Raw genomic sequence first — 25653 nt, forward strand, 5'->3', positions numbered from 1 at the left:
TTAAGGTGCGAGGCCCCGCGAGGCCGGGTGCAGGAAGGGGTTTGCTGGCATAAACCGTTTCTGCTGCGACCGTGGCCTGTGGTGAATGGGGTGGCCCTGGGCCAGCCAGCCCTGCGGGGCCCCTCCCTGCCTTTCCGTTCCCCTGGTCCGGGCTGGGTGCCCGAACCTGTTTTCACTGGTTCCTGGAGCCGAGGAGTTTGCCATCTCCCCGTTGCACGGGCCCGTGTGGCCCGGGTCTCGGTTGCACGGGTCTCGGTGGCCTGGGGCCCGGTTGAACGGATCCAGAGGGGTAACTCTGGTTCTGGGTGGTCTGGGGCCTGCTCCCATGGGTTCCGGTTGCCGGGGTCCGATTGGCACGGGACTCGGCGGCACGGGTCCTGGGTGTCCCGGATCCCAGTTGCACGGGTCCTGAATGGCCCAGTTTCCGGTTACACGGACCCTGGCCGGCCCAGCTCCCGGTTGCAGCGGTCCTGGGAGTCCCGGATCCCAGCTGTATGGGTCCTGTGTGGCCCAGCTCCCGGTTGAACGGATCCTGTGCGGCCCAGCTCCCGGTTGCAGGGGTCCTGGGGGTCCTGGGTGGCCCAGATCCCGGTTGCAGGGGTCCTGGGCGGCCCAGCTCCCGGTTGCGGAGGTCTTGGGTGTCCCAGGTCCCAGCTGCACAGGTCCTGAGAAGTCCAGCTCCCGGCTGCAGGGGTCCTGCGTGGCCCAGCTCCTGGCTGCAGAGGGCCGGGGTGTCCCAGGTCCCGGTGGCAGGGGTCCTGGGCGGTCCAGGTCCCGGCTGCAGGGGTCCTGGGTGCCCCAGGTCCCAGTTGCAGGAGTCCTGGGTGTCCCAGGTCCCGTTGCAGGGGTCCTGAGCAGTCCAGCTCCCGGCTGCAGGGGTCCTGGGCATCCCAGGTCCCGGCTGCAGGGGTCCTGGGCATCCCAGGTCCCGGCTGCAGGGGTCCTGGGCATCCCAGGTCCCGGCTGCAGGGGTCCTGGGCGTCCCAGGTCCCGGCTGCAGGGGTCCTGGGCGTCCCAGGTCCCGGCTGCAGGGGTCCTGGGTGTCCCAGGTCCCAGCTGCACGGGTCCTGGGCAGTCCAGCTCCTGGTTGCAGGGGTCCTGGGTGTCCCAGGTGCTGGCTGCAGGGGTCCTGGGTTTCCCAGGTCTCAGTTGCATAACTCCTGGACAGCCCAGGTCCTGCGTGTCGCAGGTCCCGGCTGCAGAGGTCTGGGGTGTCCCGGGTCCAAGTTGCAGGGGCCCTGTGTGGCCCAGCTCCTAGTTGCAGGGGTCCTGGGTGTCCTGGGTCCTAACTGCAGGTGTCCTGGGGGTCCCAGATCCCGGCTGCAGGGGTGCTGTGGGGCCCAGCTCCCGGTTACAGGGGTCCTGGGTGTTCCGGGTCCCAGCTGCATGGGTCCTGGGCAGTCCAGCTCCCAGTTGTAGGGGTCCTGGGCGGCCCAGGTCCCGGCTGCAGGGGTACTGGGTGGCCCAGGTCCCAGCTGCACAGATCCTGACAGCCCATGTCCCGGTTTCAGGGGGCCTGGGGGTCCCAGCTCCAAATTGCAAGCGTCCTGGGAGTCCCGGCTCCAAATTGCAGGGGCTCTGGGGCCAGCTCCTAGTTGCAGGGGTCCTGGGTGTCCCAGCTCCAAATTGCCGGGGTTCTGGGTGTCCCAGGTCCCAGTTGCACAGATCCTGACAGGCCAGGTCCCAGTTGCAGGGGTCCTGGGGGTCCCGGCTCCAAACTGCAGGGGTCCTGGGGGTCTAGGCTCCAAATTGCAGGGGTCCTGGGGGTCCCAGCTCCCGGTTGCAGGGGTCCTGGGAGGCCCAGGTCCCAGTTGCACAGATCCTGACAGCCCAGGTCCCGGTTGCAGGGATCCTGAGGGTCCCGGCTCCAAATTACAGGGGTCCTGGGGGTCCCGGCTCCGAATTACAGGGGCCCTGGGGGTCCCAGCTTCTGGTTGCAGGGGTCCTGGGTGTCCCAGCTCCCGGCTGCAGGGGTCCTGGGGGTCTCTCGGCTCCAAACTGCAGGGGTCCTGGGGGTTCCAGCTCCCGGTTGCAGGGGTCCGGGGCGGCCCTGGTCCCGGATGCAGGGGTCCTGAGTGTCCTAGCTCTCGGCTGCAGGGGTCCTGGGGGTCCTGGCTCCAAATTTCAGGGGCCCTGGGTGTCCCAGCTCCCGGCTGCAGGGGTCCTGGGAGACCCAGGTCTTGGCTGCAGGGGTCCTGGGGGTCCCGGCTCCAAACTGCAGGGGTCCTGGGGGTTCCAGCTCCCAGTTGCAGGGGTCCGGGGCGGCCCTGGTCCCGGTTGCAGGGGTCCTGAGTGTCCCAGCTCCCGGCTGCATGGATCCTGGGGGTCCTGGCTCCAAATTTCAGGGGCCCTGGGTGTCCCAGCTCCCGGTTGCAGGGGGCCTGGGAGACCCAGGTCCCGGCTGCAGGGGTCCTGGGGGTCCTGGCTCCAAGCTGCAGGGGTCCTGGGGGTTTCAGCTCCCGGTTGCAGGGGTCCGGGGCGGCCCTGGTTCCGGTTGCAGGGGTCCTGGGTGTCCCAGCTCCCGGTTGCAGGGGTCTCTGGGAGACCCAGGTCCCAATTGCACAGATCCTGAAAGCCCAGGTCCCGGCTCCAAATTTCAGGGGTCCTGGGGGTCCCGGCTCCAAACTGCAGGGGTCCTGGGTGTCCCGGCTCCCGGTTGCTGGGGTCCTGGGAGGCCCAGGTCCCAGTTGCACAGATCCTGACAGCCCAGGTTCCAGTTGCACAGATCCTGACAGCCCAGGATCCAGTTGCAGGGGTCCTGGTGTCCTGGCTCCAAATTGCAGGGGCCCTGGGTGTCCCAGCTCCCGGTTGCAGGGGTCCGGGGTGGCCCTGGTCCCGGTTGCGGGGGTCCCGGGTGTCCCAGCTCCCAGCTGCAGGGGTCCTGGGGGTCCCGGCTCCAAATTGCAGGGGCCCTGGGTGTCCCAGCTCCCAGTTGCGGGGGTTCTGGGAGGCCCAGGTCCCAGTTGCACAGCTCCTGACAGCCCAGGTCCCGGCTGCAGGGGTCCTGGGGGTCCCAGCTCTAAATTACAGGGCTCCTGGGGGTCCCGGCTCCAAATTGCAGGGGTCCTGGGGGTCCCGGCTCCAAATTGCAGGGGTCCTGGGGGTCCCGGCTCCAAATTACGGGGGTCCCGGCTCCAAATTACAGGGGTCCTGGGGGTCGCAGCTCCTCCAATTCCCCCGGCTGCAGGGGTCCTGGGGGTCCCGGCTCCAAATTACAGGGGTCCTGGGGGTCGCAGCTCCTCCAATTCCCCCGGCGGCAGGGGTCCTGGGGGTCCCGGCTCCAAATTGCAGGGGCCTTGGGTGTCCCAGCTCCTGGTTGTGGGGGTCCTGGGAGGCCCAAGTCCCAGTTGCACAAATTCTGACAGCCCAGGTCCCGGTTGCAGGGGTCCGGGGGGTCCCGGCTCTAAATTACAGGGGTCCTGGGGGTCCCGGCTCCAACTTGCAGGGGTCCTGGGGGTCCCAGCTCCCGGTTGCAGGGGTCCTGGGTGTCCCAGCTCCAAATTGCAGGGGCCCTGGGTGTCCCAGGTCCCGGTTGCACAGATCCTGACAGCCCTGGTCCCGGTTGCAGGGGTCCTGGGGGTCCCGGCTCCAAATTGCGGGGGTCCTGGGTGTCCCAGCTCCTGGTTGCGGGGGTCCTGGGAGGCCCAGGTCCCAGTTGCAAAGATCCTGCCAGCCCAGGTCCCGTTTGCAGGGGTCCTGGGGTCCTGGCTCCAAATTACAGGGGTCCTGGGGGTCCCGGCTCCAAATTACAGGGGTCCTGGGAGTCCCAGCTCCCGGTTGCAGGGGTCCTGGGGGTCCCAGCTCCCGGTTGCACGGATCCTGCCAGCCCAGGTCCCGGTTGCAGGGGTCCTGGGGTCCCGGCTCCAAATTACAGGGGTCGTGGGGGTCCCGGCTCCAAATTGCAGGGGTCCTGGTAGGCCCAGGTCCCGGTTGCACAGATCCTGCCAGCCCAGGTCCCGGTTGCAGGGGTCCTGGTGTCCTGGCTCCAAATTACAGGGGTCCTGGCTCCAAATTACAGGGGTCCTGGGGGTCCCGGCTCCAAATTACAGGGGTCCTGGGGGTCCCAGCTGCCGGTTGCAGGGGTCCTGGAGGGGGTCCCAGCTGCCGGTTTCAGGGGTCCTGGGGGGGGTCCCGGCTCCAAATTACAGGGGTCCTGGGGGGTCCCGGCTCCAAATTCCAGGGGTCCTGGGGGTCCCAGCTGCCGGTTGCAGGGGGTCCTGGGGGGTCCCAGCTGCCGGTTTCAGGGGTCTTGGGGGGGTCCCGGCTCCAAATTCCAGGGGTCCTGGGGGTCCCAGCTGCCGGTTGCAGGGGGTCCTGGGGGGTTCCCAGCTGCCGGTGTCAGGGGTCCCGGGTCCCCGGTGTCCCCGCATTCCCGGGGGCTGAGTCAGGGCTGGGGGCGGGGCCCGGGGGGCGGCCCCAGGAAGAGCCCGGCCTCCAGCCCCCGGCCTCCAGCCCCGGGACCCCCCGGCCCCCCCCCGGCCCCCCGGCCCCCGCCGCCATGGACCCGGCACCGCCCGCAGCGGCCCGCGCAGTGTCCCGCGCACCCCCGGACATGGCCAGAGACCACCACCACCACCAGCACCACCACCACGACGAGGAGGAGCAGGAAGAAGAGGAGGAGGAGGAGGAGGAGGAGGAGGAGGAGGGCCGCGCGGTGGAGCTCCGCATCACGGAGGGTAGCGGGGGGCAGGGGGTGGGCGGGGGGCTTCGACGGGGGGCGGGCCGGGGGGGGCACAACAACACCCCCCCTGCCCTCTCCCCCTTCTCCCCCTTCCTTCCCCGGCCGCAGCCAACCTGACCGGACACGAGGAGAAGGTCAGCGTGGAGAACTTCGAGCTCCTCAAGGTGCTGGGCACGGGAGGTGAGACCCCCAGACCCCCCAGACCCCCCATCCATCCATCCATCCATCCATGCCCCCCCACCCCCCTTTCCCCCCGAGATGACGTGTCCTGTGCCAGGCCTGCGGACCCCCGCCAACTCCAGGGGGGCTCACGTGTCCCGTGCCAGGCCTGCAGACCCCACCACCCCAACTCCAGTGTGGCACATCATCGTAACGATGGCATCGGTTAAGCGCTTACTCTGTGCCAAGCGCTGTTCTAAGCGCTGGGGAGGCTGCAAGGCGGTCAAGGCTGTCCTGCGGGGGGCTCACAGTCTTCATCCTCCATTTGACAGATGAGGGAACTGAGGCCCGGAAAATAATGATAATAATGAGGGCATCTGTTAAGCGCTTACTCTGTGCCAAGCACTGTTCTAAGCGCTGGGGAGGCTACAAAGGCAGTCAAGGCTGCCCTGCGGGGGGCTCACAGTCTTCATCCTCCATTTGACAGATGAGGGAACTGAGGCCCAGAAAATAATGAAAATAATGATGGCATCTGTTAAGCGCTTACTCTGTGCCAAGCACTGTTCTAAGCGCTGAGGAGGCTACAAGGCAATCCAGGTTGTCCTACGGGGGGCTCACAGTCTTAATCCTCCATTTGACAGATGAGGGAATTGAGGCCCAGAAAATAATAATAATAATAATGATGGCATTCATTAAGCGCTTACTCTGCGCCAAGCACTGTTCTAAGCCCTGGGGGGGGGGGATAAGAGGTCATCAGGTTGTCCCACAGGGGGCTCACAGTCATAATCCCCCATTTGACAGATGAAGGAATTGAGGCCCAGAAAAGAATAATAATAATGATGGCATTTGTTAAGCACTTACTCTGCGCCAAGCACTGTTCTAAGCCCTGGGGGGGATACAGGGTCATCAGTTGTCCCACGGGGGGTTCACAGTCTTAATCCTCCATTTGACAGATGAGGGAACTGAGGCCCAGGAAATAATAATAATAATAATAATAGTAATAATAATAATAATAATAATAATGATAATAGCATTTGTTAAGCGCTTACTCTGTGCCGAGCACTGTTCTAAGGGCTGGGGGGTTACGAGACGATCAGGTTGTCCCACGGGGGGCTCACAGCCTTAATCCTCCATTTGACAGATGAAGGAATTGAGGCCCAGAAAATAATAATAATGATAACAATAATGATAATAATAATAATAATAATAGCATTTGTTAAGCGTTTACTCTGTGCCAAGCACCGTTCCAAGCACTGGGGAGGTTACAGGGCGTTCAGGTTGTCCCATGGCGGGCTCACCATCTTCATCCCCATTTTGCAAAGGAGATCCCTGAGGCCCAGAGAATAATAATAATGATGGCATTTGTTAAGCGCTTACTCTATGCCAAGCACTGTTCTAAGCGCTGGGTTGGCTACAAGGGAATCCAGGTTGTCCTATGGAGGACTCACAGTCTTAATCCCCCATTTGACAGATGAAGGAATTGAGGCCCAGAAAATAATAATAATAATAATAATAATAATAATAATAATAATGGCATTTGTTAAGCACTTACTCTGTGCCAAGCACTGTTCTAAGCCCTGGGGGGGGAATACGAGGTCATCAGGTTGTCCCAGGGGGGACTCTAAGTCTTAATCCTCCATTTGACAGATGAAGGAATTAAGGCCCAGAAAATAATAATAATAATGGCACTTGTTAAGCACTTACTCTGTGCCAAGCACTGTTCTAAGCGCTGGGGAGGCTACAAGGCAATCAAGGTTGTCCTGCGGGGGGCTCACAGTCTTGATCCCCCATTTGACAGATGAAGGAATTGAGGCCCAGAAAATAATAGTAACAGCAGCAACAACAACAACAACAACAATAATAATAATAATAATAATAATAATAATATAGTGGCATTTGTTAAGCACTTACTCTGTGCCAAGCACTGTTCTAAGCGCTGTGGGTTTACGAGGCGATAAGGTTGTCCCACGGGGGGGCTCACAGTCTTAATCCTCCATTTGACAGATGAAGGAATTGAGGCCCAGAAAATAATAATAATAATAATGGCATTTGTTAAGCACTTATTCTGTGCCAAGCGTTGTTCTAAGCGCTGGGGAGGCTACAAGGCAATCAAGGTTGTCCTGCGGGGGGCTCACAGTCTTCATCCCCCATTTGACAGATGAAGGAATTGAGGCCCAGAAAATAATAATAATAATAATAATAATAATAATAATAATAATAATAATAATAATAATAATATAGTGGCATTTGTTAAGCACTTACTCTGTGCCAAGCACTGTTCTAAGCACTGGGGGGTTACGAGGCTATCAGGTTGTCCCACGGGGGGCTCACAGTCTTAATCCTCCATTTGACAGATGAAGGAATTGAGGCCCAGAAAATAATAATAATAATAATGGCATTTGTTAAGCGCTTACTCTGTGCCAAGTACTGTTCTAAGCGCTGGGGAGGCTACAAGGCAATCAGGTTGTTCTACAGGGGACTCACAGTCTTAATCACCCATTTGACAGATGAGGGAACTGAGGCCCAGAAAATAATAATAATAATAATAATAATAATAATAATGGCATTTGTTAAGCGCTTACTCTGTGCCAAGCACTGTTCTGAGCGCTGGGGAGGCTACAAGGCAATCAGGTTGTCCTACAGGGGGCTCACAGTCTTAACCCCCCATTTGACAGATGAGTGTACTGAGGCCTAGAAAATAATAATAATAATGATGATAATAATAATGATAATAATAATAATAATAATAATAATAATAATAATAATAATAATGGTATTTGTTAAGAGCTTACTCTGTACCAAGCACTGTTCCAAGCGCTGGGGAGGTTACAGGGTGTTCAGGTTGTCCCACGGGGGGCTCACCGTCTTCATCCCCATTTTACAAAGGATGTCCCTGAGGCCCAGAGAATAATAATAATGATGGCAATTGCTAAGCGCTTACTTTGTGCCAAGCACTATTCTAAGCGCTGTGTGGGGGGAATACAAGGCGATCAGGTTGTCCCACGGGGGGCTCACAGTCTTCATTCCCATTTTACAGAGGATGGAACCGAGGCCTAGAGAATAATAATAATGATGATGGCATCTGTTAAGTGCTTACTATACGCCAAGCACTGTTCTAAGCACTGGGGAGGTTATAAGGTGATCGTGTTGCCCCCCGGGGGTTCACAGTCTTCATCCCCATTTTAAAGAGGATGGAACTGAGGCCCAAGTAATAATAATAATGAGGGCATTTGTTATTATTATTATTAATAATAATGACGGTATTTGTTAAGCGCTTACTCTGTGCCAAGTACTGTTCTAAGCGCTGGGGTAGATATGAGATTGTCAGGTTGTCCCACAGTCTTCATCCCCATTTTACAGATGAGATAACTGAGGCACAGAGAAGTCAAGTGACTTGCCCAAAGTCACACAGCTGACAAGTGGTGGAGCTGGGATTAGAACCTGTGACCTCTGACTTCCAAACCCGGGCTCTTTCCTCTATGTGCCAAGCACTGTTCTAAGCGCTGGGGAGGTTACAAGGTGATCAGGATGTCCCACGGGGGGCTCACGGTCTTCATCCCCATTTTACAGAGGAGGGACCTGAGGCCAGAGAATAATGATAATGCTAAGGTATTATTATTATAATAAGTTATTATTAATTATATTATATTAAGTTAAATATAATAATGTTAAGTGCTTACCATGTGCCAAGCACCTTTCGAAGCACTGGCGGGGTGGGGGGGGGGGGGATACGAGGTGATCAGGTTGTCCCACGGGGGGCTCACAGTCTTCATCCCCATTTTCCAGAGGAGGGAACTGAGGCCCGGAGAATAATAATAATAACGATGGCATTTGTTAAGCGCTTACTATGTGCCAAGCACTGTTCCAAGCACTGCGGGGGGATACAAGGCGATCAGGTTGTCCCACGGGGGGCTCACAGTCTTCATCCCCATTTTCCAGCGGAGGGAACTGAGGCCCAGAAAATAATAATAACGATGGCATTTAAGGGCTTACTATGTGCCAAGCACTGTTCTAAGCGCTGGGGGGGGATACGAGGCGATCAGGTTGTCCCACGGGGGGCTCACAGTCTTCATCCCCATTTTCCAGCGGAGGGAACTGAGGCCCAGAAAATAATAATAACGATGGCATTTAAGGGCTTACTATGTGCCAAGCACTGTTCTAAGCGCTGGGGGGGGATACGAGGCGATCAGGTTGTCCCACGGGGGGCTCACAGTCTTCATCCCCATTTTCCAGAGGAGGGAACATCTGTAAAACATCTGCCCTTCCCACGGGGGGTATCCCCCAGCCCCCGCACCCATGTGCCGGCCACTTGTGCAGAGCCCCGGCCTAGCCCGCCCAATGCCAATGCAACCCCCTCCTCTACGCTGTGAGCTTGTTGTGGGCAGGGAATGGCACTGTTTATCGTTGTATTGTACTGTCCCCAGCATTTAGCACAGTGCTCTGCACACAGTAAGCGCCTAAGAAACGCGATTGAACGAATGAATGCATCGCCTGGCATTCCCGGAGTTGCCACGTCGCCTTCGAGCTTCGCTTGCCCGCGCATTTCCATGCTTTGCATGCTCAGGCCTCAGATCTGCACGCTGCCCTCGCCGCGTGGTAGTATTTGTTACACGCTTACTAGGTGTCAGGCACTGTACTACGCGCTGGGGTAAATACAAGCTAATCAGGTTGGAGGCAGGTCCTGTCCCACATGGGGCTCCAAGGCCTAATCCCGATTTTAGAGATGTATCTGAGGCCCAGGCAAGTGAGGTAATAAGGATAATAATAATCATAATGATGGTATTTGTTAAGCGCTTACTATATGTTGCCAATTTGTACTTCCCAAGCGCTTAGTACAGTGCTCTGCACATAGTAAGCGCTCAATAAATACGATTGATGATGATGATGATGATGATGATGTGCAAAGCACTGTTCTAAGCGCAGGAGGGATACGAGGTGATCAGGTTGTCCCACCTGGGGCTCACAATCTTAATCCCCATTTTGCAGATGAGGGAACTGAGGCCCAGAGAAGTGAAGTGGCTTGCCCAAAGTCACTCAACCGACAAGCGGCGGAGTGGGGATTAGAACCCATGACCTCTGACTCCCAAGCCCGGACTCTTTCCACTGAGCCACGTTTGTTAAGCGCTTACTATGTGCCAGGCACTGTACTAAGCGCTGGGGTTGGTACAGGCTAATCAGGTTGGAGACAGTCCCTCGTCCCACGTGGGGCTCACAGGATTAATCCCGATTTTACAGATGTAGCTGAGGCCCATTCATTCATTCAGTCGTATTTATTGAGCGCTTACTGTGTGCAGAGCACTGTACTAAGCGCTTGGGAAGTACAAGTTGGCAATGTATAGATACGGTCCCTACCCAACAGCGGGCTCACAGTCTAGAAGGGGGAGACAGACAACAAGACAAAACATATTTACAAAATAAAATGAATAGAATAAATATGTACAAATAAAATAGAGTAATAAATACATACAAATATATATATATATATATATATACATATATACAGGTGGTGTGGGGAGGGGAACGAGGTAAGGCGGGGGGGATGGGGAGTGGGAGGAGGGAGGAGGAGGGGGCCCGGAGAAATGAAGTAATAAGGATGGTATTTGTTAAGCGCTTACTATGTGCCAGGTACTGTACTAAACCCACGTGGGACTCACAGGCTTAATCCCGATTTTACAGATGTAGCTGAGGCCCAGAGAAATGAAGTAATAAGGATGGTATTTGTTAAGCGCTCACTATGTGCCAGGCACTGCGCTAAGCGCTGGGGTGGGTACAAGAAAATCAGGTTGGACGCAGTGCCTGTCCCATGGCGGGCTCACGGTCTTAATCCCCATTTTACAGACGATAGAACTGAGGCTCAGAGAAGTGAAGTGACTTGCTTAAGGTCACACGGCGGACAAGTGATTTAGCCGGGGTCAGAACCCAAGACCTTCTGAATCCCAGGCCCATGCCCTCAGTGACTTGTCCAAGGTCCCACGGCAGACGTGCGGCAGAGGTGGGATTAGAACCCGGGTCCTTTTGACTCATCATCATCATCAATCGTATTTATTGAGCGCTTACTGTGTGCAGAGCACTGTACTAAGCGCTTGGGAAGTACAAGTTGGCAACATATAAAGACAGTCCCTACCCAACAGTGGGCTCACAGTCTAAAAGGGGGAGACAGAGAGACTTCCATCCCCGAGCTCTGTCCATTAGGCCACACTGCTCCTTCTGTCCCGGCCGTAGTACAGTACCCTGCCCACAGTAAGCGCTCAATAAGTGCGATTGACTATTAACTATTTTGTTAATGCTGTGCATTTGGCTTTAATTCTATTTATGACGACTTGACACCTGTCCACATAATAATAATAATGATGGCATTTATTAAGCGCTTACTATGTGCAAAGCGCTGTTCTAAGCGCTGGGGAGGTACTAGGTGATTTGTTAAGCGCTTACTGTGTGCCAGACACTGTACTAAGCAGCATGGCTCAGTGGAAAGAGCGTGGGCTTTGGAGTCAGACGTCATGGGTACGAATCCCAGCTCCGCCACATGTCTGCTGTGTGACCTTGGGCAAGTCACTTAACTTCTCTGGGCCTCAGTTACCTCATCTGTAGATGGGGATTGACTGTGAGCCCCACGTGGGACAACCTGATCGTGTTATATCCCCCCGTCGCTTAGAACAGTGCTTTGCACATAGTAAGCGCTTAACAAATGACGTCATTATTATTATTATTATTACAGGCTAATCAGGTTGGAGACAGTCCCTTGTCCCATGTGGGGCTCACAGGCTTAATCCCGATTTTCAGATGTAGCTGAGGCCCAGAGAAATGAAGTAAGAAGGATGGTATTGATTAAGCGCTTACTATGTGCCAGGCACTGTACTAAGCCCTGGGGTGGATACAAGGAAATCAGGTTGGACACAGTGCCTGTCCCATGGGGGGCTCACAGTCTTAATCCCCATTTTACAGATGAGGGAGCTGAGGTGCAGAGAAGTGAAGTGACTTGCCCAAAGTCACACAGCTGACAATTGGCGGAGCCGGGATTTGAACCCATGACCTTTGCTTCCGAAGCCCGGGCTCTTTCCAGGGAGCCACGCTGCGTCACCTGTTTTGTTTTGTCATCCGTCTCCCCCTTCTAGACCGTGAGCCCGTTGTTGGGTAGGGACCGACTCTAGGTGCTGCCGACTTGTCCTTCCCAAGCGCTTAGTCCAGTGCTCTGTACACAGTAAGCGCTCAATAAATACGACTGAATGAATGAATGAATTGACTGACTGAATGACTCCTCTGTGCCTCAGTTCCCTCAACTGCCAAATGGGGAATTCAGAATGAGTTCCCTCCTTTGCAAAATGGGGGTTCTCCCCCCTCCAGTTTTTTCTCAGCGGCCTTAGCCCAGTCAGCCCTTTCTACGATTTGCACCCTCCACTTTGGGATTTGTCCTCCCCCCGAATCCTGCTCCCCGGCATGGCCGCCCCCCCTTCCATGGCCACTCCACCGTCCCCCCCGTCCCTCACAGCCTACGGGAAGGTGTTCCTGGTGCGGAAGGCCGGGGGCCACGACGCCGGGAAGCTGTACGCCATGAAGGTCCTGCGCAAGGCGGCCATCGTCCAGCGGGCCAAGACGCGGGAGCACACCTGCACCGAGCGCTCCGTCCTGGAGCTGGTGCGTCAGGCCCCCTTCCTGGTCACCCTGCACTACGCCTTCCAGACCGACGCCAAGCTGCACCTCATCCTGGGTACCCAGCCGAGCGGGGAAGGTGGGGAGGGGGCCGGCTGGATAACTGTGACTCCAACCCCATCCTCCTCCTTGGCCTCCTCCTCCATTCTCCTTCTCTTCCTCCTCATCCCAATGCTCCTCCTCCTCCTCATTTCTCCTCCTCTTCCGTCCCCATCCTCCTCCTTGTCCTCCTCCTCCATTCTCCTCCTCCTTCTCCTCCTCATCCCAATGCTCCTCCTCCTCCTTGATTCTCCTCCTCCTTCTCCTCTGTCCCCATCCTCCTTCTTGTCCTCCTCCTCCATTCTCCTCCTCCTCCTCCTCCTCATCCCAATGCTCCTCCTCTTCCTCATTTCTCCTCCTCTTCCATCCCCATCCTCCTCCTTGGCCTCCTCCTCCATTCTCCTCCTCCTTCTCCTCCTCATCCCAATGCTCCTCCTCCTCCTCATTTCTCATCCTCCTCCTCTTCTGTCCCCATCCTCCTCCTTGTCCTCCTCCTCCATTCTTCTTCTTCTCCTCATCCCAATGCTGCTCCTCCTCCTCGATTCTCATCCTCTTGCTCTTCTGTCCTCATCCTCCATTCTCCTCCTCCTTCTCCTCCTCATCCCAATGCTGCTCATCCTCCTCGATTCTCATCCTCTTGCTCTTCCATTCCCATCCTCCATTCTCCTCCTCCTTCTCCTCCTCATCCCAATGCTCCTCCTCCTCATTTCTCATCCTCCTCCTCTTCTGTCCCCATCCTCCTCCTTGTCCTCCTCCTCCTCCATTCTCCTCCTCCTCCTCATCCCAATGCTCCTCCTCCTCCTCTTCTGTCCCCATCCTCCTCCTCCTCCTCCTTCTCCTCCTCATCCCAATGCTCCGCCTCCTCTTCATCTCTCACCCTCCTCCTCTTCCGTCCCCATCCTTCTCCTTGTCCTCCTTCTCCTCCTCATCCCAATGCTCCGCCTCCTCTTCATCTCTCACCCTCCTCCTCTTCCGTCCCCATCCTTCTCCTTATCCTCCTCCTCCTTCATTCTCCTCCTCATCCCAATGCTCCTCCTCCTCCTCCTTTGTCCCCATCCTCCTCCTCCTTGTCCCAATCGTCCTCCCCATCCATCTCCATCCTCCTCTGTCCCCATTCCGTGCCCGCAGACTATGTGAGCGGCGGGGAGATGTTCACCCACCTGTACCAGCGAGAATTCTTCACGGAGCCCGAGGTGCGGATATACGGAGGAGAGATCGTGCTGGCACTGGAGCACCTTCACAAGGTGAGAGCTGGCACCACTCATTCATTCATTCAGTCATTCAATCATACTTATTGAGCGCTTACTGTGTGCAGAGCACTGTACTAAGCACTTGGGAAGTACAAGTTGGCAGCATAGAGAGGCGGTCCCTACCCAACAGCGGGCTCACAGTCTAGAAGACCATGTAGAACACTGCTTTGCACATAGTAAGCGCTTAACAAGTGCCATCATTATTATTATGTGCCAAACGCTGATCGAAGCACCGGGGATTAATAAGAATTAATAATAAGCACCATGTAGAACAGTGCTTTGCAAATAGTAAGCGCTTAACAAGTACTATTATTATTATTATTATTATTATTATTATTATTATTATGTGCCAAGCGCCGATCGAAGCACTGGGGATTAATAATAAGCAACCATGTAGAACAGTGCTTTGCACATAGTAAGTACTTAACAAGTGCCATCGTTATTATTATTATTATTATGTGCCACGTGCTGATCGAAGCACGGGGAATTAATAATAAGCAACCATGTAGAACAGTGCTTTGCACATAGCGCTTAACAGATGCCATCGTCATTATTATTATTATGTGCCAAGCGCTGATCGAAGCACCAGGGATTAATTAGAATTAATAATAAGCACCATGTAGAGCACTGCTTTGCACATAGTAAGCGCTTAACAAGTGCCATCATTATTATTATTATTATTATTATTATGTGCCAAGCGCCTATCGAAGCACTGGGGATTAATAATAAGCAACCATGTAGAACACTGCTTTGCACATAGTAAGCGCTTAACAGGTGCCATCATTATTATTATTATTATTATTATTCTTATGTGCCAAGTGCCGATCGAAGCACCGGGGATTAATAATAAGCAACCATGTAGAACAGTGCTTTGCACATAGTAAGCGCTTAACAAGTGCCATCATTATTATTATTATTATTATGTGCCAAGCGCCGATCGAAGCACCGGGGATTAATAATAAGCAACCATGTAGAACAGTGCTTTGCGCGTAGTAAGCGCTTAACAGGTGCCATCGTTATTATTATTGTTATTATGTGCCAAGCGTCGATCGAAGCACCGGGGATTAATAATAAGCAATCATGTAGAACAGTGCTTTGCACATAGTAAGCGCTTAACAAGTGCCATCGTTATTATTATTATTATTATTCTTATGTGCCAAGCGTCGATCGAAGCACCGGGGATTAATAATAAGCAACCATGTAGAACAGTGCTTTGCACATAGTAAGCGCTTAACAGGTGCCATTATTACTCTTATTATTATTATGTGCCAAGCGTCGATCGAAGCACCGGGGATTAATAATAAGCAACCATGTAGAACACTGCTTTTCACATAGTAAGCGCTTAACAAGTGCCATCGTTATTATTATTATTATTATTATGTGCCAAGCGTCAGTCGGAGCATCGGGGATTAATAATAAGCAACCATGTAGAACAGTGCTTTGCACATAGTAAGCGCTTTACAGGTGCCATTATTATTATTATTATTATTATGTGCCAAGCGTCGATCGAAGCACTGGGGATTAATAATAAGCAACGATGTAGAACAGTGCTTTTCACATAGTAAGCGCTTAACAAGTGCCATCATTATTATTATTATTGTTATTATTATTATGTGCCAAGCGTCAATCGAAGCACTGGGGATTAATAATAAGCAACCATGTAGAACAGTGCTTTGCACATAGTAAGCGCTTAACAGATGCCATCGTTATTAATATTATGTGCCAAGCGCTGGCCGAAGCACCGGGGATTAATAAGAATTAATAATAAGCACCATGTAGAACACTGCTTTGCACAGAGTAAGCACTTAACAAGTGCCATTATTATTATTATTATTATTATTATTATGTGCCAAGCGCCAATCGAAGCACCGGGGATTAATAATAAGCAACCATGTAGAGCAGTGCTTTGCACATAGTAAGCGCTTAACAGGTGCCGTCATTATCATTATTATTATTATTATTATTATTATTATTGTTATGTGCCAAGCGCCGATCGAAGCACCGGGGATTAATAATAAGCAACCATGTAGAACAGGGCTTTGCACATAGTAAGCGCTTAACAGATGTCATCGTTATTATTATTATTATGTGCCAAGCGCTGATTGAAGCAGCGGGGATTAATAAGAATTAATAATAGCCCTCCGGCCCCGGCTTCTCCTTGTCCGGAGGTGGGGTGCGGGAGCTTTTCCTGGGGATCACGATCTCGGTGGCAGGGGTGGCAGGAAACTTGCGGGCCCGGGGCTGGGATTAGCAAGATCACAGGTCTGACAGTCGGAGGACCCTGGCTTCGAATCCCAGCTCCGCCACTCGCCTGCTGTGTGACTGCAGGCAAGCGACTTCACTTCTCTGTGCCACCGCTCCCTCATCTGTAAAATGGGAATTCTCCGTTCCTCATTCATCCATTCATTCCTTCATTCATCCGTTCAGTCGTATTTATTGAGCGCTTACTGTGTGCCTTTGGGAAGTACAAGTTGGCAACATATATTTATTTTATTTGTACATAGTCTATTTTATTTTGCTAATACGTTTTGTTTTGTTGTCTGTCTCCCCCTTCTAGACTGTGAGCCCCCTGTTGGGTAGGGACCATCTCTAGATGTTGCCGACTTGTACTTCCCAAGCGCTTAGTACAGTGCTCTGCACACAGTAAGCGCTCAATAAATACGATTGATTGATTGATTGATTCTCGTGCGCTCAAGGTCCCCGAATACGAATCCTAGATCTTCAGGATTTCGAAGCAGCCGAAAGAGGGGTAGGGCGTTCAGAAAATCATCAACTTGATGACTCTATGCCTCAGTTACCTCATCTGTAAAGTGAGGATTGAGACTGTGAGTCTCATGAGGGACGGGGACTGTGTTCAACTTGATTACCTTGTGTCTACCTCAGTGCTTAGAGCAGTGCTTGGCACATGGCAAGCGCTTAACAAATACCTTTATTATTAGTATTAGTAGTCTTCATCCCCATTTTCCAGGTGAGGCCACTGAGGCCCAGAGAGGTGAGGCGACTTGCCCAAGGTCACACGGCTGACAAGCGGCGGAGCTGGGATTTGTTAATATGTTTTGTTTTGTCGTCTGTCTCCCCCTTCTAGACTGTGAGCCTGCTGTCGGGTAGGGACCGTCTTTAGATGTTGCCAACTTGGACTTCCCAAGCGCTTAGTACAGTGCTCTGCACGCAGTAAGCGCTCAATAAATACGATTGAATGAATGAATAGTAGTATTATCTCTGTTATATTGTACTCTCCCAAGTACTTGGTGCAGTGCTGTGCATACAGTAAGAGCTCAGTCAGTCATCATCATCATCATCAATCACATTTATTGAGTACTTACTGTGTGCAGAGCACTGTACTAAGCGCTTGGGAAGTGATTGATTGATCAATTGAGAAGCAGCATGGCTCCGTGGAAAGAGCACGGGCTTGGGAGACTGTGGGTGGGTAGGGACCGTCTCTCTATGTTGCCAACTTGGACTTCCCAAGCGCTTAGTACAGTGCTCTGCCCACAGTAAGCGCTCAATAAATACGATTGATTGATTTGGAGTCAGAGGTTATGGGTTCGAATTCTGACTCTGCCAGGTTGTCAGCTGTGTGACTTTGGGCGAGTCACTTAGCTTCTCTGTGCCCCGGTTCCCGCATCTGTAAAATGGGGATGAAGATTGTGAGCCACCCGTGGGACGACCTGAGCGCCTTGTAACCTCCCCAGCGCTTAGAACAGTGCTTTGCACATAGTAAGCGCTTAACAAATGCCATCAGCAGCAGCAGCCCCCCTCTCTGTGCCCCCCATTTGCAGCTGGGCATCATCTACCGAGACATGAAGCTGGAGAACGTCCTCTTGGATTGCGACGGCCACATTGTGCTCACCGACTTCGGTCTCAGCAAGGAGTTCCTGTCCGAGGAGGTGAGTGAGGGGTTCCTGCCCTCCCCCGTGGCCGGCCTCTGCGACCCCTTGGCCTCGAGGAGCAGGGCGGCCTAGTGGATAGGGCACGGCCCTGGGAGACGGGAGGACCTGGCTCGTAATCCTGGCCCCGCCACCTGTCTGCTGGGTGACCTTGAGCGAGTCATTTCACTTCTCTGGGCCTCAGTTGCCTCATCTGCAAAACGGGGAGGAAGGCTGTGAGATCCACATGGGACAGGGACCGGGTCCGGCCTGATAGGCTTGTATCTACCCCAGTGTTTAGTCCAGGGCCTGGCATAGAGAAGCAGCGTGGCTCGGTGGAAAGAGCCCGGGCTTTGGAGTCAGAGGTCATGGGTTCGAATTCCGGCTCTGCCAATTGTCAGCTGGGTGACTTGGGGCAAGTCACTTGACTTCTCTGTGCCTCAGTTGTCTGTAAAATGGGGATGAAGACTGTGAGCCCCCCATGGGACAACCTGATCACCTTGTAACCTCCCCAGCGCTTGGAACAGTGCTTTGCACATAGTAAGCGCTTAATAAATGCCATCATTATTATTATTATATAGGAAGTACTTAACAAATACCATAAAAAAACCCCAACCTTGAGAACCCCGGGGAATGCATCTCTGGACTTTTTTCATCCCGAGATCTCTGAGCCCCCTTCCCAACCTCCCCAAAGCTCCTTGCCCTCCCCTTTTTGGCCTCTGATTTGGGACGGAGCAAACTTGCCCTCACGCTCCCCCTGCCCCCAATAATAATAATAATAACAATAATAATAATAATAATAATAATAATGATGGCATTTGTTAAGTGCTTACTGTGTGCAAAGCACTGTTCTAAGCGCTGGGGGGGATGCAAGGTGATCTGGTTGTCCCACGTGGGGCTCACAGTCTTAATCCCCATTTTACAGATGAGGTAACTGAGGCGCAGAGAAGTTAAGTGACTTGCCCAAGGTCACACAGCAGACACGTGGAGGAGCTGGGATTCGAACCCATGATCTCTGACTCCAAAGCCCGGGCTCTTTCCACTGATCCACGCTTCCCCGCCATGGCCTAGTCGATAAGAGCGCGGGCTTGAGCGTCAGAAGGACCTGGGTTCTAATCCCGGCTCCACCACCTGTCTGCTGTGTGGCCTTGGGCAAGTCGCTTCACTTCTCTGCACCTCAGTTCCTTCGTCTGCAAAATGGGGATTAAGATGGGGACCCCCGTGTGGGACAGGGACTGTGTCCAACCTGATTCCCTTGTACCTCCTCCGGTGTTTAGAACAGCGCTTGGCACAGTAATAAGCGCTTAGTACAGTGCTCTGCACACAGTAAGCGCTCAATAAATGCGATTGATTGATTGATTAACAAATACCAAAGTTATTATTGTTATTATTAACAAGCCCCCTGGCTTCTGCTCCGATCTGTCCCGGGCCTCGGCTGGGCTGAGTGGCCCCGGCCGGGCTGTGAAGCCGGGTGGTCAGCGTTGATCCGGGCAGGGGTCAGGGGGATTTGTTTCGGGATTTGTTGGACCCCGAAAAGAGGCCGGCGCGGGATGGGGGACCCCCCTCTCAGCCTTTCCCAGTCTCACGCATCCCCTCCCGTCCCCGCCACCTTCAGAAAGAACGGACCTTCTCCTTCTGCGGCACCATCGAGTACATGGCTCCCGAGATCATCCGCGGGAAGTCCGGGCATGGCAAGGTGCGGCGCCGGTGGCAGGAGGAGGGAGGGTGGGAAGCGCTTCCAGAAGTGGGGAAGTTGGGGGAAGTGCCGTGGGATGACTGGTGGGAAATGAGGGACGGAAGGGCCGATCCTCGCCGTCAAATAGCTTACAATCTGTCGGGGGGAGGCAGCCAGTAAGATACATGGCAGGCGGGGGAAAGCGACAGAGTAGAAAGATATGTATGTAAATTCATTCAATCGTATCTATTGAGCGCTTCCTGTGTTCAGAGCACTGTACTGAGAGCTTGGGGAAGGACAATATAGACTAGACTATAAGCCCACTGTTGGGTAGGGACCGTCTCTATATGTTGCTTTGGCCTCGCGGAGAGAGCGTGGGCCTGGAACTACCAACGACCTCGATTCTACTCCTGGCTCTGCCTCTTGTCTGCTGCTGTGCGACCTCGGGCAAGCCCCTTCACTTCTCTGGGCCTCAGTTTCCTCAACTCTAACAAGGGGGTCTAATACCCGTCCTCCTTCCTGTGAGCCCCAGGTGGGACAGGGACCCGGTCCAACCTAATTAACTTGCACTTAGAATGGCCTTTGACACACAGAAGCAGCGAAGAAGCAGAGAAGCAGCGTGGCTCAGTGGAAAGAGCCCGGGCTTTGGAGTCAGGGGTCAGGGGTTCGAATCCCGGCCCTGCCGATTGTCAGCTGTGTGACTTTGGGCAAGCCACATCACTTCTCTGTGCCTCCGTTCCCTCATCTGTAAAATGGGGATGAAGACTGTGAGCCCCCTGTGGGGTAACCTGCTCTCCTTGTAACCTCCCCAGCGCTTAGAACAGTGCTTTGCACATAGTAAGTGCTTAATAAATGCCATTATAATAATAATAATAGAAAGCACTTAACAAAGCACTTAAGCTGGTGGGAGAAATGCATCTACCAGCCATGTCATATTGTACTCTCCCGAGTGCTCTGCACACAGTAAGGGCTCAGTAATTACCCTTAATTTATTGATTGATTGATTGATTGATTGATTACTTGTATTTCCTGGGCACCTAGTGCAGTGCTCAGCACACCCGACTTGTAGTTCCCAAAAGCTTAGTACAGTGCTCTGCACACAGTAAGTGCTCAATAAATACAATTGAAGGAATGAGTGAATGAACAACGGACACTAAATTCATTCATTCAATCACATTCATTGAGCACTTGCTGTGTGCAGAGCACTGTACTAAGCGCTCGGGAAGTACAAGTTGGCAACATATAAAGACGGTCCCTACCCAACGACGGGCTTACAGTCTAGGAGGGGGAGACGGACAGCAAAACAAAACATGTGGACGGGTGTCTAAATGAATGCTATTGATACCGCTACTGATTTCTTAAACCTATTCCTAATCCAGCCCTGCCTTCCTGACAATCAGTCAATCAATTATTTGTGTTTATTGAGCATTTGCTGTGCAGCACGCTCTACGAAGTATCGTACTACCAGAGTACGACAGCATTGGAAGGGCCGATCCTCGCCATCAAATAGCTTACAATCTGTCGGGGGGAGGCAGCCAGTAAAATACATGGCAGGCGGGGGAAAGCGACAGAGTATATGTAAATTCATTCAATTGTATTTATTGAGTGCTTCCTGTGTGCAGAGCACTGTACTGAGAGCTTGGGGAAGGACAATATAGACTAGACTATAAGCCCACTGGTGGGTAGGGACCGTCTCTATATGTTGCCAACTTGTACTTCCCAAGCGCTTAGTACAGTGCTGTGCACACAGTAAGCGCTCAATAAATGCGATTGATTGATTGATTGACAATATAGCAATAAAGAGAGACAATCCCTGCCCACAACGAGCTCACAGTCTAGAGGGATGTGGGGAGAGAAGAGAGCTTTACCATGGGGGGCCTGGTTAATCTCTGGGGTCTGGGTTCTATTCCCGGCCCCACCGCTTGTCTGCTGCATGACCTTGGCCAAGTTCCTTAACTTCTCCGTGCCTCAGTTACCTCATCTGTAAAATAGGGATGAAGACCGTGAGCCCCGACTGGGACACGGACTGTTGCCCAACCTGATTAGCTTGTGTCCGCCTAAGTAGAGAGCTTTACCATGGGGGGCCTGGTTAATCTGTGGGGTCTGGGTTCTATTCCCGGCCCCACCGCGTGTCTGCTGTGTGACCTAGGCCAAGTTCCTTAACTTCTCCGTGCCTCAGTTACCTCATCTGTAAAATGGGGATGAAGACCGTGAGCCCCGAGTGGGACACGGACTGTTGCCCAACCTGATTAGCTTGTGTCCACCTAAGTAGAGAGCTTTACCATGGAGGACCTGGTTAATCTCTGGGGTCTGGGTTCTATTCCCGGCCCCACCGCTTGTCTGCTGTGTGACCTCGGCCAAGTTCCTTAACTTCTCCGTGCCTCAGTTACCTCATCTGTAAAATGGGGATTAAGACCGTGAGCCCCGAGTGGGACACGGACTGTTGCCCAACCTGATTAGCTTGTGTCCTCCTAAGTAGAGAGCTTTACCATGGGGGGCCTGGTTAATCTCTGAGGTCTGGCTTCTATTTCCAGCCCCACTGCTTGTCTGCTGTGTGACCTTGGCCAAGTTCCTTAACTTCTCCGTGCCTCAGTTACCTCATCTGTAAAATGGGGATTAAGACCGTGAGCCACCAGTGGGACACGGACTGTTGCCCAACCTTGTGTCCGCCTAAGTGCTTAGAACAGTGCCTGGCACATAGTAAGCGCTGAAAAATGAAATGGGGAAGATGCGATTTCAGATCAGAATAGGGGAGATCTGGGGTCCGTGTGTGACCGGATTTTTGTCTGGGCGTGATTTGAAGAGGAGCGGTTTGTTTTGAGGGAGGGACTGGGGTTTGGGGTGGGGGGCGGCGAGCTCCTCTGCCCCACTTTCTGACCTCGGTCTTCCTTCTGCAGTCTGTGGATTGGTGGAGCCTCGGGATCCTCCTGTTTGAGCTGCTGACCGGGGCATCGCCCTTCACCCTGGAGGGACAGAGAAACACACAGGCCGAGGTGTCCCGGTGAGGGGCGGCCGGAGCGGGAGGCCCCGGGGGCCGGGCCCGAGGCCGTGAAGGGCACAGCTGGTGGTCCGTGGTTTCTGTAGAGTCAGTCGATCGGATTTATCGAGCGCTTACTGTGTGCGGAGCACTGTACTAAGCACTTGGGAAAGTACAGTAGAACAGTGTAACAGGCACGCGTCCTGCTTAGGAAAAGACAATACAATAGACCGGATTCCTGCCCACACGTGGCTCAGGGGAAAGAGCCCGGGATCGGGAGTCAGAGGTCTTGGGTTTTAATCCCGGCTCTGCCACTTGTCAGCCGTGTGCCTTGGGGGGCAAGTCAGTTAACTTCTCTGTGCCTCGGTTACCTCATCTGTATAATGGGAATTAAGACCGAGCCCCACGTGGGACAACCTGATTACCTTGTATGGAGCCTAGCGCTTAGAACAGTGGTGGGCACATAGTAAGCGCTTAAAAGATACCATCGTTCTTATTACAAGGAGCTTATGGTCTCGTGGAGGGTGTGGGGTAACGTGGGGGGGAAGTGGGGTCTCCCCCTTTTAGACTGTGAGCCCACTGTTGGGTAGGGACTTTATATGTTGCCAATTTGTACTTCCCAAGCGCTTAGTACAGTGCTCTGCACATAGTAAGCGCTCAATAAATACGATTGATGATGATGATGATGATGATAACCCCTGTGCCTCCTCCCACCAGACGGATCCTCAAGTGCTCCCCTCCCTTCCCCTCCCGGATCGGTCCAGTGGCCCAGGACCTGCTGCAGCGGCTACTCAACAAAGACCCTAAGAGGCGCCTGGGGGCCGGACCCCAGGGGGCCCAGGAGGTCAAGAATCACCCCTTCTTCCAGGTGGGGGCCCGGCCAGGGCCCGGGGCCTAGGAACCGGGAGGCCCCTCAAGTTTTCTCCTGAGCTGGGGCGGGGGCTCTGAGCTGGGGAGAACGGGCAGAGCGGTCTTTCCTTCTCGCGGGTATCTGACCTCTGACCTTGGGCCACGCGGCCCTCCCCTAGGGTCTGGACTGGGCGGCCCTGGCCGCGCGGAAGGTCCCGGCCCCGTTCCGGCCGCAGATCCGCTCGGAGCTGGACGTGGGGAATTTCGCCGAAGAGTTCACGCGGCTGGAGCCCGTCTACTCACCCGCGGGCAGCCCCCCGTCCGGGGACCCTCGCGTCTTCCAGGTGAGGCCTCTGGCCTGGAGCCTCCCTTCACCTCCTGCCCTCTCCGTCCCCCCTTGAATCCTTCCTGCTGACCCTCCCAGCGCCCCCAAACCCGCCCCGCGGGGCTCTCCTTGACCACGATCTCCCCCCACAACTACTCCTGTCCCACAGGGTTACTCCTTTGTGGCCCCGTCCATCCTGTTTGACCGGAACAATGCTGTGATGACCGACGCCCTGGAGCTGCAGGGGGGTGGGGACCGGCCCGGCCGGGCCGCTGTTGCCAGAAGCGCCATGATGCAGGTGAGGGGAGGTGGCTCCCGGCTCTGGTGGTCCAGAGCCCCGGTGTTTGGGCTGGATGGACCCCTAGCCAGACTTGCTTGGGTCCAAGCTGGTTTTTGAAAGGGGAGGGGGTCCGGGCCACCAAACCAGAAGGGAGTCCTTGCCCCGAACAGGGTAGTTTGGGATCTATGTCCAGGGAGCACGCTGCCTGGAGCTTGGGCCTGCTAGTGATGTGGGGGGCGAGGAGGCGGAAAATAAGGGTCCTGAGCAATCCTGGAGCCAGAAGTCTTTCCAGGCCGGGCCCGTCCAACCTGCCCCAGTTAGGCAGAGAGGCCGGGCCCGCCGATCGCTCATGCACTTTGACCTCAAACGAGCGCCGTGCAAATTAGAGTCAAATGGTGCGTCCGCTAGCGCGGTGGAGGCCTGATGGCCCGCCCGGCCTCTCTCTCTCCGGTCTCTGCGCGGCCTCCCTAGGACTCGCCGTTCTTTCAGCTGTATGAGCTGGACCTGCGGGAGCCGGCCCTGGGCCAGGGCAGCTTCTCCGTGTGTCGCCGCTGCCGCCATCGGCAGAGCGGACAAGAGTTTGCCGTCAAGATCCTCAGCCGCAGGTGCGGGGGGAGGACCAGAAGGGGCGGGAGGATGGAGGCCGAGTCGAGCGGGGCGTGAGGAGCGAGTGGGGAGAGGTCAAGGTTACGGTCGGGGGGCAGTGCCTCGGGGTCAGCCCTCTGCAAGTACAGTGTGGGGGTGGCCTGACCGCCTCCTCCCCTCCCCTCCCGAGCAGGCTGGAGGTGAGCACGCAGCGGGAAGTGGCCGCCCTGCGGCTGTGCGAGTCGCACCCCAATGTGGTGAAGCTGCACGAGGTTCACCACGACCAGGTGACCGCTCAGTTGTGGGGGCCGGAGGGGCTGGGGGTGGGAGGCGAGGGGCGAGGGGGGACGGTGGGGTGGCAGGGAGGAAGGCGAGCAGGGTGTAAGGCGCGGAGGGCGGGAAGTGGAGGGCGGGAAGTGGAGCCCAGGGCCGTGAGTAGGCGAGCCCAGGACAGTGCTGGGGTGACGGGAGGTCAGTGAGTGTGGAGGGAACAGAGCCGATGGCAGCGAAAAGGGACAGGAGGTCAGTGAGCAGAGAGTGGGGAGGCCCAGGGCAGTGAGGAGTCCATCTATCCTTCCTTCCTTCCTTCCTTCCTTCCTTCCTTCCTTCCTTCCTTCCTTCCTTCCTTCCTTCCTTCCTTCCTTCCTTCCTTCTTTCTTTCCTTCTTTCTCCCTCTCTTCTCTCCCTTCCTTCCTTTCCTTTCCTTTCCTTTCCTTTCCTTTCCTTTCCTTTCCTTTCCTTTCCTTCCTTCCTTCCTTCCTTCCTTCCTTCCTTCCTTCCTTCCTTCCTTCCTTCCTTCCTTCCTTCCTTCCTTCTTTCTTTCTTTCTTTCTTTCTTTCTTTCCTTCTTTCTCCCTCTCTTCTCTCCCTTCCTTCCTTCCTTCCTTTCCTTTCCTTTCCTTTCCTTTCCTTTTTCCTTTCCCCTTTCCTTTCCTTTCCTTTCCTTTCCTTTCCTTTCCTTTCCTTTACTTTCCTTTCCTTTTTCCTTTCCCCTTTCCTTTCCTTTCCTTTCCTTTCCTTTCCTTTCCTTTCCTTTCCTTTCCTTTCCTTTCCTTTCCTTTCCTTTCCTTTCCTTTCCTTTCCTTTCCTTTCCTTTCCTTTCTTTCTTTCTTTCTTTCTTTCTTTCTTTCTTTCTTTCTTTCTTTCTTTCTTTCCTTCCTTCCCTCCCCTACTGTGTGCAACACACCATACTAAGCTCTTGGGAGAGTGCAATAGAACAATAACAAGCTCACAGTCTAGAGGGGGAGACAGGCATTAATATAAATAAATCTATAAATAATTAAATAAATAAATACATTAGATAAATAGAGTTGATGTA

At 54.1% G+C, this 25653-nt stretch overlaps 2 protein-coding genes across 2 annotated transcripts in view; one reads left to right on the forward strand and one right to left on the reverse strand.

Annotated features, from left to right (window-relative positions):
* On the reverse strand, positions 1–4500 carry LOC119944129 (collagen alpha-1(I) chain-like). Its single transcript, XM_038765348.1, has 6 exons — positions 4433–4500; positions 4147–4329; positions 4048–4101; positions 3413–3910; positions 1356–3192; positions 1–1254 (listed from the first exon to the last, which is right to left on the reverse strand). Exons 1-6 carry the CDS (start codon positions 4498–4500, stop codon positions 1–3), a joined length of 3894 nt encoding a protein of 1297 aa, XP_038621276.1.
* RPS6KA4 (ribosomal protein S6 kinase A4) overlaps positions 4498–25653 on the forward strand; it is a 25346-nt gene continuing 4190 nt past the window's right edge. The window contains exons 1-12 of the mRNA XM_038764755.1: positions 4498–4676; positions 4790–4861; positions 12330–12548; positions 13658–13773; positions 17559–17666; positions 19261–19341; positions 22218–22321; positions 23015–23165; positions 23326–23490; positions 23641–23769; positions 24223–24356; positions 24530–24623. Of these exons, the coding sequence (XP_038620683.1) occupies positions 4499–4676; positions 4790–4861; positions 12330–12548; positions 13658–13773; positions 17559–17666; positions 19261–19341; positions 22218–22321; positions 23015–23165; positions 23326–23490; positions 23641–23769; positions 24223–24356; positions 24530–24623 (1551 nt within the window). The 5' untranslated portion in view covers position 4498. The remainder of the gene's footprint in view (positions 4677–4789; positions 4862–12329; positions 12549–13657; positions 13774–17558; positions 17667–19260; positions 19342–22217; positions 22322–23014; positions 23166–23325; positions 23491–23640; positions 23770–24222; positions 24357–24529; positions 24624–25653) is intronic.

Source organism: Tachyglossus aculeatus, chromosome 22 (assembly GCF_015852505.1).
Source record: "Tachyglossus aculeatus isolate mTacAcu1 chromosome 22, mTacAcu1.pri, whole genome shotgun sequence".
Taxonomy (NCBI): domain Eukaryota; kingdom Metazoa; phylum Chordata; class Mammalia; order Monotremata; family Tachyglossidae; genus Tachyglossus; species Tachyglossus aculeatus.

Bases quoted from the DNA above. Each gene is read 5' to 3' on its own strand.
- LOC119944129 (XM_038765348.1), bottom strand. From the start codon at position 4,500: ATGGCGGCGGGGGCCGGGGGGCCGGGGGGGGGCCGGGGGGTCCCGGGG. The intron at 4,102-4,146 runs GTAATTTGGAGC...TGAAACCGGCAG, and splicing joins CGGGACCCCCCAGGACCCCT to CTGGGACCCCCTCCAGGACC. The intron at 3,193-3,412 runs GTAATTTAGAGC...CGGGACCCCCAG, and splicing joins CCGGGACCCCCAGGACCCCT to GACCCCTGCAGCCGGGGGAA.